The sequence below is a fragment of the Eptatretus burgeri genome, chromosome 5, assembly GCF_056783735.1.
Source record: "Eptatretus burgeri isolate ZD-2024b chromosome 5, Ebu_testis_v1, whole genome shotgun sequence".
NCBI lineage: Eukaryota > Metazoa > Chordata > Myxini > Myxiniformes > Myxinidae > Eptatretus > Eptatretus burgeri.
In genome coordinates this window covers 120,999,850-121,015,140 of record NC_140965.1, presented here as the reverse complement: position 1 = coordinate 121,015,140, position 15,291 = coordinate 120,999,850, and the positions used below count along the sequence as shown (strand labels likewise).

The window sequence follows — 15,291 nt, the reverse complement described above, 5'->3', positions numbered from 1 at the left end:
TTTATGTTGGATTCCTAAATCTTCTTCTTCTACTGCACTGCAGATACAAACTTTGGGTTGGGTATTATTGAGTGATAAGCATGAAATTAGAGGTACTCTATTCTGCCAGAGAATCAATTTGTAGTTGCTAATATCAAAGGCCACTCTGGAGCTTGCTTCCTGAATGGCTTTATTCAGACTGACAAGGTATTGACAAGGTGAGTAACTGGCAGAAACAGGCCAGTCCTTGGAATATCAATGAAAGAAGGAATGAAGATTCTGTGAGATGAATCAGGGTGTTGGTATGTGCATTGGAGTGGCAAGATGAAAAAGCATCTGAAAAAGGTGACAAGGAAGATATTGTCTGCATTGTGTGGAGGTGACATTAATAATGTACAATGCATACTAGGTAGGAAGTATTACAAGTGAGGTGGTCATATATTGCATCCGGCTCTTTGCAATATAACAGCGTGACCTTATGAAACCACAATGCAGATGCATCACTTGCCAGGCACAATGCCTTCTGGAGCACATGAGGAGTGCGATATTCCTCGGTGGATTTGGCAGCTTTCAAAACGAGAATGTTTGGCATTTTATCCAACAGCTAAGCACGTGAGTTGTGTTAAAATGCCACATTTATAGTGGACATCTTGCTTCATTCTGTGCTGCAATGATTTTTCATTAATTGTTGTTTGTAAGAGAGTAAAATGATGAGGTTTAAACCCCACCATTTTTTTTTCAGGTTATTTTCCTCTATCCTTAGAACTTTCCCCATCGATGCTCATATTTTTTGAAATGAGATAATGTTCTCATTTTTCATCTGGGTCAAAAATTAAAGTGTTATCAGACTCTTCTGAAGATATGATACACATTATATACCACTAAAATAATGATTGGCCTGAATAAAGTAATCCTTTTCTATTTTGCTGGGATTTCTATATTTTTTTGATGCACCAAGGTATTCTATTTCGAGCGTTAATCTACACTCAATCTATATATTACTAAAATTCTCATCTTGTATGTATGAATTTATATATGTATGTTCCCGAAATACAGCCAAAATGGTACACGACAGCGCAAAAATTTTCGGCCCACCTTACTCACCATTCTCCTGCGGTGTGCAGTATCAAGTTTTGTTCAAATCAAATCGTTCAATAATTTATTCGACTTTCGTTTTTTTTCTTCACATTGATGCACAATATCAAGTTTCGTTCAAATCAGGCAACAACAAAAAATTATTAAAAAATCAATTTCCAATTCAGGCAAGTACTCTTCGGGAGTATTTGATCAATGCAAACAACCTCAGCGGTATAGTTCGCTGGAGCTATCTTTTCTTTTTTTGAAATGATTTTATTTTTATCAACTGCTGTCACAACGGGAACCCAACAGGTTCACGGGTCATCTAGTGTCCATTAAAGTAGTGTGATTTTACTCCTCTTGTTGCTCCTTTAAACTATACCCTACTTTTAGTTGTCTTCCCATTCCTTCTCTTCCACCACCCCCAACATCACCGAATCCTGCACTACTTGCTTTATATCATTTCTTCCTTCCTTCCTCCCTCAACATAACAATAACCACAACATCCCCTCCCCTCCAACCTACAACCACGACATCAACATTGTCTATGAAAAGTACATTGCCCAATCTGAACCAAAATCCCACCTCCCACCATGCATCTTATGAGGCCATCTAAAAAGAGGCCTACTGCACCAATGTTATCTCAAGACAGGAGGTGGATTCCCAAGGACTGTCGCTCTATCATCTGGTTTTCCATTAGTGGGCTCTCATTTCAAACAAGCTTATATGTGGACTTGCTCCTGCTGCCGTTCAAACCTCTGCCCGCACCTACCGACCACAAGTCACTCGGATTCCTCCAAAAACCCTGCCTGCTCAACCTCACCAAGTACCACCTGGTTTCCCATTTGCATTCATCCGTCCCCTTAATCTCGAGATTGTGGAATCATCTCCCTGCATACATTGTCAAGTCCTCCTCAATTAAAACTTTCAAATGCTCGACCGATCATGACCTCATGTACTCACACATTCAGCTCGATGATCTCTTCGACACATCGTGATTCTCTTCCCATTGTGTTCCTCTCTGGTGCATTGTACAAAATAGAAATTGTCTCTCATGGTGGGGGGGGGGGGACGACAACCCAAATGGAAAACATAACCTCCGGACTTATCTTGTACTTGTGCTACATTTACTGTTTGTTTTCTTTAATAACCTATGTTTCTGCGAGTTGCTTCTTTGAAAAAAAATGTGAAAATTAAATTTCCCTTCATGTCAAAATCATTGAGTATTTTTGATTCTAGAGCGTCAAAAATCATCATTTTGTCGTGTTAAAATTCCTCCCTAATGGATAAAAATAAGAGTTGTCATAAAAAGAAAATGACGGCGTAAAAATCAAAACTAAATAATTACTTTGTCATGTCTATCTTTTAGTTTTTAAATATTACAAAAAACAAAATGTAACTTTTTAAGTTTAGCAAATCATAGAAAACCAAGTAATAGCCTCAATTACAATGCAATCTTGACCTTTATGACAGAGAATAACCAATTAAGACCACACTATGATTTCAACCACAGATTTATGCTGAAAATAAATAACAGGATGCTTACAAATTGGAGCATATCCCCCAACCAAGAGTTATCAAAAATGAACGAGTAGTGAGGATGCCCCTCTAGCAGGATGGTCTACAGGTACACACACTCGCCTCTCGGCTGTCTGGCCTGGGTTTGAATCCTGACCCAGCTATAAACTGTCAGCACGGTGTTTCACAGGCAGGGTGATTCATCAAAGTGTGTGCCGTCCCTTGGATGGATGTTAAACTGGGCGTCCAATCTGCGGGCATGAGTGAGTGGACGGTAAAGATCCGATGGTGTTGTTCAGGAAGAGTAGGTGAGCTATCGTCGGCACCATGGCCAAATTCAAAATTCCTGCCCGAACCTTAGTCCGTCGGGCCCAGCCAGTTCATGAAATACTTGGGCCAAGCTTCCCCCGGCCAATCCCACAAGAAGATGGAAACAATTGTGGCTGTTAAAGAAGAGGAAGAAGAAGAAGAAGAAGAAGAAGAAGAAGAAGAAGAAGAAGAAGAAGAAGAAGAAGAAGAAGAAGAAGAAGAAGAAGAAGAAGAAGAAGAAGAAGAAGAAGAAGAAGAAGAAGAAGAAGAAGAAGAAGAAGAAGAAGAAGAAGAAGAAGAAGAAGAAGAAGAAGAACTAAAGAAGAAAAGTGTTCCTATTACTGTGAAAAGTACATTCTATCAGTATCAGTATCAGTTCAAACATGGTCGGAAATGTGTTGTGCATTCCATAATTAGGTGAAATTTTTTAGACCTGATGGCATTCTTTTGCAAACCTCAAGGTTACGGCCGTTGCCTGATCCGAGGCTACAAAGAGACTCAGAGATATGGTGGTTGTTACGGATGCATCGTTGGCTTGCATTGCGAGCTATGGGGAAGCTCTGGCGGATAACAGTAAGCCGTCCGCTTGCTGCTGAAGCCAGTGCTTGCACCTCCATGTCGTTGATTTCCTGGCAAATTGAAGAGAAATGCACAAAAATAAAGTTAAGGAAAAGAAAATAATGCTACTTTCGTTTTCTAATTCGACATTTGTATTTTAATCAGTGTGTGTGTGTGTGTGTGTGTGTGTCTGTGTGTGTGTGTGTGTGTGTGTGTGTGTGTGTGTGTGTGTGTGTGTGTGTGTGTGTGTGTGTGTGTGTGTGTGTGTGTGTGTGTGTGTGTGTGTGTGTGTGTGTGTGTGTGTGTGTGTGTGTGTGTGTGTGTGTTAGAATAAATAAACACTCCTGGCAATAAATATTCAACAGGAATTAGTGATAAGCTCTTCCGTTGACTGTGGACACAGTGCACAATTGACACGAGAATTCTAGTCACCTCGTTGACGAAGACCCAGTGACTGTCCATAGCTGCAAGATTTGATTCAGTGGCCTGCAAGGGATGAAAAAAATAAGACATTGATTGTGAAAGTTATATTGATTGCCGATCAAGAACAATTACATAAACTCAGATGTTCTTATCCTCGCTTTGGGTCTGCAATTCTGAGATCATAAATGCTTTCCAATAATAAATGGATAAAATTAACAGCAGTCTTGACCTTGTATGACAAAATTCTCCCCCCCCCAAGTATTACCAATGCTTTGCACAATCTCCAGATGTCATATCATAACAAGTCTTGTTCCACTGCTCCCCCCCAATACAAAACCGACTTTAATCAAAGCCTGGTAAATATGCTTTGGCCTGCACATCCTGCTGGTCATTTACGCTAGAGAGCAGGCCACGATAAAGCCTTGTGTGAGTGACAGGAACTCTGCAATGTTTTTTCAACAAAGACCTCCTCCTGGTGGTGAATATATGATGTGAAAAGGAATTTTAAAAATATTGGTTTTGCATGTTTATTGGCTTTCACATCATTCCACAACATATTTACAGCAGGAAAAAAAAATGGACAAATTGTTCTTGAAAAAAGATGGAATCAAAAGCTTGATATCTAAAAAAAACAAAGAAAAGAAAAGAAAAGGATAGAGCAGAGAAAATGAACAAAACACAAAGTTGAAAATTTATAAAGCAATGAAATTCATGTGGCATGACGGTCATTAGCAAAGTCAACTGTGATAAATGAAACGAGATCTGTATCGAGTTTGACATTAATCAAATAGCAAGAATGAAACACACCAAGAACAGCTTTCACTTTCATTTTGTCCATCTCACACCAAATGAGAACACCTCCGCACTTCCCATGAAAGAGCAATGCTTCGTGTATTTATTTATTTATTTTCACTGTAAGAATCTGGAAAGAACAATCGTTTGGGTTGACGTATTAATTTTCAGTATTTACAATCTTCACATTTTCACAATAAATATTTTTAGTGTTTTGCATTCCTCGCTTCTCTTATTCAAAATTTCTGATTGATGGCAATTTGTAACAATCAGTGACGAGGTAGATTCATTTTGCAGAACTATGACACACTGGAGATAGGATTCTCTTTGCTACGTGATTTGAATGTTAGTGAAAAGTCTATCAGACTTATGAACTTAAAATAACGTACACACAATCAACCACAAGTGTTTCGATCGCATCTGAATGTCAAGTGCATCGCCGACACCTTGGACTCAGGTGTCAAGATTGCTTCAGCAGAGTTCATTTTGCCGCCGGGCTTCTTGAGCCATTGACATTTCTTCTAGAAAGGGCCACTGTTGTGAGTGCATATTTAATCGCCGTCATCAAGTTAACTTTATCCGTACAGCTAGATACAGTCGCTGTCCAAACACATCTCAATTCCCTTTAACTCCGTAATTACTTTCTCGTCCTTCTTCAAAAGTTTCATTTTGACTACATCAGTTGTAAAGTTCTTCACCTTCCGTCTTGACATTGGAATCCTCAACATTGAGCCTTCAGGAAATTATCGCTGAATTTATATCACTTTGTAACCGTCTCAGAGATATATGACAGCTCATTTGATGCTCATCGTGATGGGACTTTTCCACTTCCGAAGAAGTCTCCATCATGGTCTTCAACAGCATCGTTCAATGGGTTCACGGTGGAGTTTATCGCACTGAGCAATTTGCTCATTTCCTTCGAATCTCACTCGATTAAAAAAAAATTGTGTTCTTGGCTAGCTTCTTTTATTTGTTTTTTTGTATACACTGTTGAGGCGCGTATGAGAGCTAACACACAGAACATACAACAAGAGGAGCAGGAGACAAGAAGGGAGGGAGAAGGAAGGAAAAAACAGTGGGGAACAGAGACATGAGGAGATCTGTGGAAGCGAGAAAGATGGGGTGGGGTACACAGGGGAAACAATATGGACACGACAGGGACTTTCAGGAAGGAAAGGAGGCAATTTGAAGGAGGTGGGTTTGGGGTAGATTAACGAGGGTTAGGGAATATCGTGGTTTTGGATGGAGGAAGATAAGAGATGGAGGTGAACAGCTGTTTTTAAGACCTGGAGGGAAGAGTGGGATTGAAGAGAGTGTGGGAGTTTGTTCCAAATGTGGGGAAAAAGAGGAATGAAAGAGTGAAGGTGAGCAGTTATTCTTCATCATAGATAGGACTATTCCTTTTCATAAGATTTCCTGCAATAGTACTTCGAGCTGATTGAAGGAAATTCGACCTCCCTGTTTGCATTGGTGATCTCTATAAATGAAACACAACTCGTTCGATGGCATCAACTTCGATGCATTGTGTGCACAAAATCTGAGTTAAAGTCAAAGGAAGACTTTTGGTTTGTTAATTGTCTGTTCCTGGGTCAAGACCACATTAATCACACAAAATAACTCCCTTAGATCTGTCAATACTTCGTGTTCAATTATCAAGCATTTTCTTATTGTTCAACAAAGTTGTCAGTTGAAGGGTCATCCACTTGGAATAGTTGTTCCCAGTTGTAAACAAAAGGGCTATAATTTCCTCCAAGCGATGTATGCAAATCCTTTGTTCTGAAGGCCCGGAAGAAGAGTTTGAACAACTGCACAAGAGTGCAACACTGCATCCAGAGGTCAGGAGAAACACCATTCATCATCCGTGGAGTATTTTCATCTGACTTTTCATCCAACTGCATGAACTTCTTTAACTTAACTGTTTAATTTGCAGTGCTGGTTGGGCAATTGCCAAATCAGAGATAATTACCATGTCTTCTTTCCGACATTAATCAAAAACCTCGCCTGGATCCAGTGTTCATGGTCTCTTGCACCACATCGAGTCTTGTGGGAAGTTTAAATCCTAAATGGAAGCATTATACGGTACAAGTCCTCCAAAATGCACACTTACTGTGCTGAGTAGAGCATGCGTGTGTTTTGTAAAATTGTACTCATGAAACCATGGTCACCTTTCTCGAAGTACGAGTTGTAAATCTGAAATTTAGATTCCGATATTTATTTATGGAACAGTCCTCAAACTTTTCTGGCTCAGGAAGATGGACATGTAGACAGATCCATCCATTGGGAACATACTCTGTTCAGAGTGTTGGTGCTGCCAAAGCAGTCTCCTTGGTTATTGGACACAATCCTGGATGGGTTACCACTCCGACACAGGATACCAGCAAGCTGGCACTCATTTTGCCGACCTCGGAAGGATGACAGGCAGAGTTAACCCCACCTGGTATTAATTCAACAGCTGAGCGGAATTTGAACTCAGGACCCTCAGATCCAAAGCCCTCCACCCTAACTATTAAGCCAACACCATGAGACTTAGATCCAAGGCTGTAAGACTTTAAAGATCACAAGTGCCATTACACATGGAATTCAAAGATTTCATGTTTGGGGAATTTACAGAAAAGAACTTTACCTTAATTATATATCAAAGTCCACCATACTGCCAGAGATAACACGGCATGTCGATGTAAAAATTCATTGATAATGATGTAAAAATACCATACGGTCGAACATCCTTTTTCACACTCTTTTGTTTACAAAGCATCAAAATCCCATTTTTGAAGCCCATTATCAAGGAATTCATTTCTCCGGTATTCTGCCTGAAGGCAGGTTCAATGCTGCCAAAACAACCTCATGGCAAGGATTACAATAGGTGGTTTGCTATTGCCTTCTCAGTGGTAGTCAGAGTAGGAATTTTGAATTTATCCATGGTGCCAGCGATAACTCGCGTTGTCTTCATGAATGGCACCGTGGGATCTTCACTCAAGGCAGTGCAAGGGATGCCAAGTTTATCATCCATGTCCATCCAAGGAACGGCACACACATTGATGCCTCACCCTGCTTGTGAAACACCACTGTCGCAGTTTATCACAGCATTGGGATTCAAACCAAGACTAGATAGCTCAAAGGTATGTCTGGATACCTCTAGGCTCAAGGAATTATGAAGACAAAAAGTGTTTCCTGAACTTTAGATGCAATTCTTCATTTTCAATCATGTGCAGCACTACAACGTTGTGGGGTAGTATCATTGGCTGAGGGCACGGCTTTGCCACTGATGCAATGCCCTCTGCAGGTCAGGGCAGTAATTTGGAATTTGGCCATGGTGCCAGAGATAGCTCGCCTCCTCTTCAGGAAGGACACCGTGGAATATTTAACATCCACCAAGGAATGCTAGCAGATAGGTCTCCCATTTAACGTCCATCCGAGAGATGGCACACACATTGATTAATCGCCCTGCCTGTGAAACACTCGGATGACAGTTTATAGCCGAGTCAGGATTCAAATTCGAACCCAAGCTCGACTACTTAGAGGTGAGTGTGCGTTCCTCTAGCCTATAGTGTCAGTCCTTTAGATATTATGAAGACTCTCTTAAAACGCCTGCAACTCATGTATTACTCCTATATATTTGACAGTTTTGTGGAACGTTGTACAAGCTGTGCTGCCTATACAAAGAAATATCAGTTGCCCCTACACTGCTTAGAGTTAAACATAAACAGCCAAACTTGATGCTGAATTATTTCATTTGTGGTGATAAATAAAACAAAATATCACAATCACATATTCATGTCTTTCCCAATTTGTCAATTTTTTTTTTTAAAGATAATGAACAACTAGCATGAGCTACCCGGCACTGCCCGGCTGGGTGAGCGTTTCCCGGTGGTGGTTTCGGGATGTGTTGGACATTGAATACCAATGGAGTTATTGGACTCATGGTGGTTACCTTTTGCCTGTGGGCCAGGGCAGCATTACCTGACCCCAGATCCCAATATACACTTTATAGCAGCCTTTGGTGGTCTCAAAATGGACGTCTAGGTCAACGTGTGGTAGCCTGTAACCCTGCCCATATCCTGAAGGTATGTACACCCCAAACTTAGGTCCTCTTGATGCTATGGTTCGGCCATGAAAGAATAACGAATAAACTCACAAACACACACATACACAAACAATTCAAAATATTGATGTAGATAATAAAGTGATGAAATCACACAATGCAGAACAATATAAACACTTCACTCTCTTGAGATTTTCTGTACACCTTTGGTGGCATGCTCTATAATTATCCCTATAATCGGTGAGAGTGAGACACCTCAAATGGTGAGGGAAGCTTCTGAAACCTCCCCCATGAACCCACACCCAGGAAGACCAACTAACTGGATTGTTTGAGGGGGGAAAAATATCATTATTGTTGATTTAGTCCTTGATTAAAAAAATTAAAAGAGACCAATTAAATGATGAACAGACGTAAAAACAATTAACACCAATGGCTGACCCCACATTGCATACTCGGAGATTCTTGGATCGGCCAGCTGATAAAACTACATCATCATTCCAGACCTTTCTTGTGTTAGGGTGACATTCTCGTAGCCATATGATATCTCGGCATCTTGTGCTTGGCCAAACGACACACGTCATATGCAAATAATCACATCAACTTCATGACTGTGTGTAGCTATTTCATATTGTGATGGACGTTACCTCGGGATAACTCCAAATAGGTCGGCACGTCTTCAGACCACAAACACCGTCCATGCCACTCATCCCTGGCCAGCTACCCATGCCCAGCATAGTGTTACCGTTACCGGTGAGATTATCGTCATGGATAGAGTGTTGTGGCAGCAGCTACATAACAGATGTTAAATGGCCGAGCGACCCGACCCAACATTACATGCTTTCTCCAATATATCCAGACAATCAATCCCTCAATTGCCTTATGCCACCATCTAAACAGAGAGGAGAAGTCAGGATGCTAATTATTGCTAAACAGTGCTTTACGAACCAATGCACGTATTTAGAGATCAAATTCACAAGCAAGTATTTACAGGGCACGTACACATTCCCACTTATCCCCTCAGAAAACATTTGTGCCATCGGATGCCTAATACTGTTGCATCGCTTGAGCATTAACATTGGTGCCAATCACACGTCCGGCATGGAACGGAGAAATGGGAAAGGGTCAAGATGGAGAGAATGAGAAAAAAAGAAGATAGGGATGAATTGAGCCCTGGCACACCTTGCTCTAGCTTGAGTGAGCTAGAGCACCGCCCAATCATACTGGCACAAATGCTCCACTGATCTGCATGCCAGGTGATGTGTGTTCGCAGCACGCACTCTGCATGAGTTTTGGTGGGACCGCCAGGTGTCGAAGAGGTGAAGGGGTCCGGCGGCAAAGCCCGATTACTTGAGTGCAGATGAATGATGTGTAAGAGCAAAAGTGAAAGTAACAGAATGAAACGGAAAGTGAAAGTAGAAGGCATAAAGGAACAGAAGCGAAAGCACAGATGATGCCGGACAGACAAGAGGCCAGACTGCTCTAGGTTCAAGCACGCTGGACAGCAGACTCAAGACCCTCCTCTCTTTCTTTCTCCAGCAGACTGCGTGTGCTCCCTCATTTCCCCAACACCTCTCATTGGTGGAATCTCAGCTTAAGAGGGACCCTATTTTCTGCCTGTGATTGGCACATTCACAATCCCAATACCAGTGGCAACTCAGGATTGGCTTTCCCTGGATCGGGGTGTGGAGCGCTGCTGGGAATTGGTTTTGGTGCACTGTCACAATTAATGATGATGGATGTGCCATCTGGCATGGACTTCTTGGGAGGAAATGCACAAAATTGGTTTGAGGTGGTTTGGGGAGATTTGTGGGAGGTTGGGGGAGAAGGGCAAGGCATTACTATGCTGAGTGCAGGGAATAAACAACTGGGAAGCACGTTTTATGCTCCATGTGGTGAAGGAAATGGATGCAGTCCAGAGTGTACATATGTACATACAATGGGAGCATGCGCCACAGAACTTCACTACGTACACTTTCCGCTGGTACACCAGGGGCCTCTGTCTGGCCATCCCACAGGCAGATGCCTGGCCCATTTCCATCTCGTTGGGATAGGACATTCCATGCACCCACCCAAAGGGACCGCCTCAGTTTAACCCAAGGAGACCATCGTCTGGTGGATAACACCTCAGCACCACCCCGACACACACTGCAGTGTTTTGTGGAGTGAAGTGTTGTGTTGTGGTCAGAGTGCAAATCCTGCCACCAACCTCCTAGGGAAGGTAACCAACTGCTGGAGGAGGTCCGCAGACACAGTTGTCACCAGATGTGGATGACCGTTAGCTCAGAAGGAGCTCCTCCATTCTTTGGCATGTGTTCTATTTAATCTTGCTGAGTGTTGATGTCCATACACCCTCCACACCAGGGGGACCATGAGCATGTTAGTATGGGTTTTACGTGATACCTTGCCTGACCTGACAATCAGCATTGCTTGGTACCGTCTATTAGTGCAGCACCCATCCTCCAGCGATCCCCCAACCCCAACCTCTGAGTAGCCAGATTAAAGGCGCATGCCACTACACCCAGCAGACAAGCCAGAGTGTAGAAGCAGAAAATAACATGTATCTGACACATATCTATACACTTGCAATGCATATCTGCTTAAATGAACAACAAATACGTAACTAAACAAAATATGATGAAATAACTGCAGTTACACTATGTGAGTGACTTCCTTACCTCCTCGAAGCCAGAATCACAATAATATATATATATATATATATATATATATATATATATATATATATATATATATATATATATATATATATATATATATATATATATACTGTATATATGTCGATAGTTATGTACATAGCAGAGTTAAAGTATTTGAATGGCCTTATAAAAGTCTCAGAAGGATCTTACACTTTGTGAACTACACATTGGCTAATAATCTGATTTGTCCAATCTATCCTTATTGTGCTCAAAATGCTGTGACTTGACAAGATGCCCAGGCTCTTAGGTGCTTTGGGTGGACCCAGCATTATAACAATCCAACAACACCTTCATTCTCCAAATTGAATACCATTGCACTTGGACTCCTTCAAGGAGAAGCTCATCTCCTCAGGCGATTGGTTCTTCCTCTTTCAGGACTGCACTTCAACCTAAACCCTGTCCTAATCACTCTCTGCCAGGTTTAGACACAGCAAGTACAGTTACCTGTCCATTCGGCAATTTCATTCATTCACTGTATCCCTTTTAAAAGCAATTCCAATGACAAGTTCTTTCTTTTTGAAACTGGCAGGTTCGGAGACAATCTTCTTCGGAAGCTCTTGAGAATAAATACAGCTCTACTCATCATCATCATCATCATCTTCATCATCATCATTCTCATCATTATAGTTTCCCTCCTGTTACTAGTTGTAATGGTAACTTCATCCTGTATATATCAAGGATCTCTGTCTTCACATCAAGCATGTGCCAAAGTTTCAGCAAAACGTTTAATACAATTCAACATGCATCTTCAATTGTATAAACTTGACTCATGGTTATGAAACAACACTAGTTCCTAAATGTTTGGTAATTGGAATGGCTTTCAATCATTTCGGCTTTCCTCACAAATCGCAAGATGAAGGTGCTATTTGAGGGTCAATCTTCTCCGACGAGCTCCATCAATTTTGGTGTTCCACAGGGCTCTGTCCTTGTTCCCACTCTCTTCCTTGTTTATATCAATGATCTTCCTTTTAATGTTCTGTCTCGCCGAGCCATGTATGCTTATGACTCCTTACTTTACTGTACATCTGCTGATTCACTCAACAATATTCGTAAAGAGGTTGGAGTTTCGCTGGGCAATGATTGAGAGAATGTGTTGAACTGGGGGCATAAGTGGCTGCTAAACTTCAATGCAAAGAAAACTAAATTGTTGTCCATGTTTTGCTCCAAAAACAGGTCTTCCCTCCTCTGCACATGGAGTCTTCAACCTTAACAGAATCACCTGAGCTTCGGCCTCTTGGTCTGGACATCTCCTCTAACCTCCCTTGGGATAAGTACATTCCTGGTATTGCTCAGAGTGCTTCCAAGCGAGTTGGTTGTCTTTATCGAGCGCAGAGGTATTTACCTCCTGATGCTCTGATGTACCTGTAGAAGACAACTATACATCTCCTCATGGAGTACTGTTGCCACATTTGGGCTGGAGCACCAGACTCCCACTTGTCTTTACTGGAGATGCTCCAGAAATACATAGTTAACCTGATCGGTGCGGAGATGGGTTCAACTCTTCAACTCCTCTCTCACCGTATGTCAGTTGCCACTCTTAGTTTATTCTACAGATATTTTCATGGCAAACGTTCTGCTGGACTTCCCAACTTGGTGTCTCCTGTAAGAGTGTTTGGACACAACACTCGGTTTGCCATGTCTGCACACCCATGCATTGCAGCTGATCCCAAGTGCAGAACGAAAGGCGATGCAGATCGTTTTATCCCTCATGCCATCTCGCTTTGGAATTCACGACTTGTGTCATGCTCCCCATTGTCGTACGATCTACCAAGCTTGAGGAGGAATATCAATTCCTACTTCTTACATAGTTGAGGTTCCATTGTATTTTATCTGACTTCTGCTACTTCCTGTGTCTTGGATGTTTCCTTGTTATTTTCCTTACCTGGAGTGGCTTTATACTTTTTTGGGGGCAATTTCCATTAAAAAAAATGGCAACAAGTGTTCAAATATTTTCGTTCAGTGTAAAAAAAGATATCTGGTTGAAGATATGTGGGCAAAGCAATTGAAACAAGTTAAATAACACAGGTCTCGTTAGTCTCAAACCAATTGTACGCCTTCTGCGGAAGCTTTGTTGAAGTTTCGTTTAAGATTTAATGATTGTCAAGCATTGGCCAATCAGGGCCCTATGTGATAAAAAGCTGGTTGTTTAACTGCTGGTTTAGCTGGAAGGATTAGTTTCTCATGGTCTCAGAACAACAGTCATCCTTAGAATGATCTTTATTGTGAGAGGGAATGAACTGTGCCACCATAAAACCTGCTCCCAGGGTGGCTTTAAACCTCCACCCGCCCCCTTTGAAACACATGTGCATGTTGCCGTGATTAATTGAAAAAGTTGGGATGTCATGACCTATTCTCCATTTGTCATAACAAATTGTTACCAAAGTAGAAAGAAGAGAAGAACCATGCATGAGCAATGTAAAGAAAAGATCGTTGGACTGGACTAAGGGAAGCATGAGGTGGCAGGAGAAATAAAGAAAGACAGAAAGTGACCTTCATCTCATTTCTGCAGTCATTCTTCAAGTTGCGGAATTGTCTCTCTCATGTTTTCAAACACTACATGCACTTATTTATCTTCCTGTTAACACACGCGACAACTCAATTCAGCATTTTTGAGTGAAAGCATGGATGATTATAATCATAAGTAGGCCAGATGAGTGATATCAGACAGAACTCCCCTACCGAGTCTTCCCTCCAAGCATCATTTAATTGAGATACTTTTTTTTATGATAACGATATGGCAATTCTCCCTGGACTAGCAGACTATCAGGAAAATAATGCAAAAGGCAAAGCAAGCGAAGTCATTCGGTCGCTCCACCTGTGGAGGCTGTTGGGGAGCAGGTGGAAAGGGAAACATTTTGCCAATCGCAAGCAAGTCTGCAGGACAGGACAGCAATTTGCCTCCAGAGTATTCCTGAGATCGTCAATCTTATTTTCACACTTGTCTGAACAAACAGAATGTATCGTGCTCTTAACTAAAGTGATTGAACCATATCTTTGTTCTGCAAGTTGAGGCGAAAGGAGAAACCTGTTCTCAGAAACTTGGTGAGGAGGAAAGACACGTGTCAGAATACATTTGGATGATCACGTTTATCCCCAATATCGATTTCGGAATATTCGCTCAAAACTGCACTCTTATTGGCTATGTCTCAAAAAGGGTTCAGAGCCGTGTATCGCAGGAGGAGAGGAGGAATGTGGCGGACATTTTTGTCTTCACAAGGAGCAAAGAAAAGATTATTATTGAGACAGGCTTGACTTTATACTTCAGAGAGCTCGCTCAAGGAGTGATGAACCCTAATGTTGGCTACAGAGTGATTGACCCTGCCGCTTGATCCTCAAGGTCAGGTTTTGGAAACTGAACATTTATCAGACCAGTGAGACATTGCGATCCTGAAGGTGATTGTAATGAACCCAGTCGTTGGTCATTGCAACATAGAGACTTGTATATGATAATATGCTGATGTGGTATGTTTAGAGCTGAGCAAGTGATTGGAGCATTCGTGGCCGGGTTTGCACCTGTGCATTCTGTGTTGCAGTTGCGTGATTGAAGCACATCTGAGGGATCGGAAAAGCATATTGAGCTTCCTGCACAATACTGAAGGATAACGCCTGTGCCTAAGATGATTAGCATAAAGAGAGACATCCATGAGGTCGACAAAAAATTCGTATAATTTGTATACGAAGTCCAGGCTCATGGAGGAGTTAGAACACAGAATAAACCAGGATGTAACAGAATGAAAAGAACAGTGGGAATAGGGGGTGGGGTTGGGTGGGACACCAACAGCAGGGTTGACGGACAAACTCGAGGGAGACTTGTAGAAAAAAGGGACATCTGGAAAATGAGATCAAGGGGAAAACACATGGGGTGAACAGCATGGATAT

The 15,291-nt window shown here is 41.7% G+C and overlaps 1 protein-coding gene across 3 annotated transcripts in view; it reads right to left on the bottom strand.

Moving 5' to 3' along the window:
* Positions 1–15,291, bottom strand: part of LOC147027249 (glutamate receptor ionotropic, delta-2-like) — a 675,131-nt gene that overhangs the window by 203,924 nt on the left and 455,916 nt on the right. For all 3 annotated transcript variants that reach the window (XM_085883508.1, XM_085883507.1, XM_085883509.1), the window contains exons 5-6: positions 3,874–3,927; positions 3,339–3,512 (exon numbers count right to left, since the gene is read on the bottom strand). In XM_085883508.1, the coding sequence (XP_085739634.1) occupies positions 3,339–3,512; positions 3,874–3,927 (228 nt within the window). The remainder of the gene's footprint in view (positions 1–3,338; positions 3,513–3,873; positions 3,928–15,291) is intronic.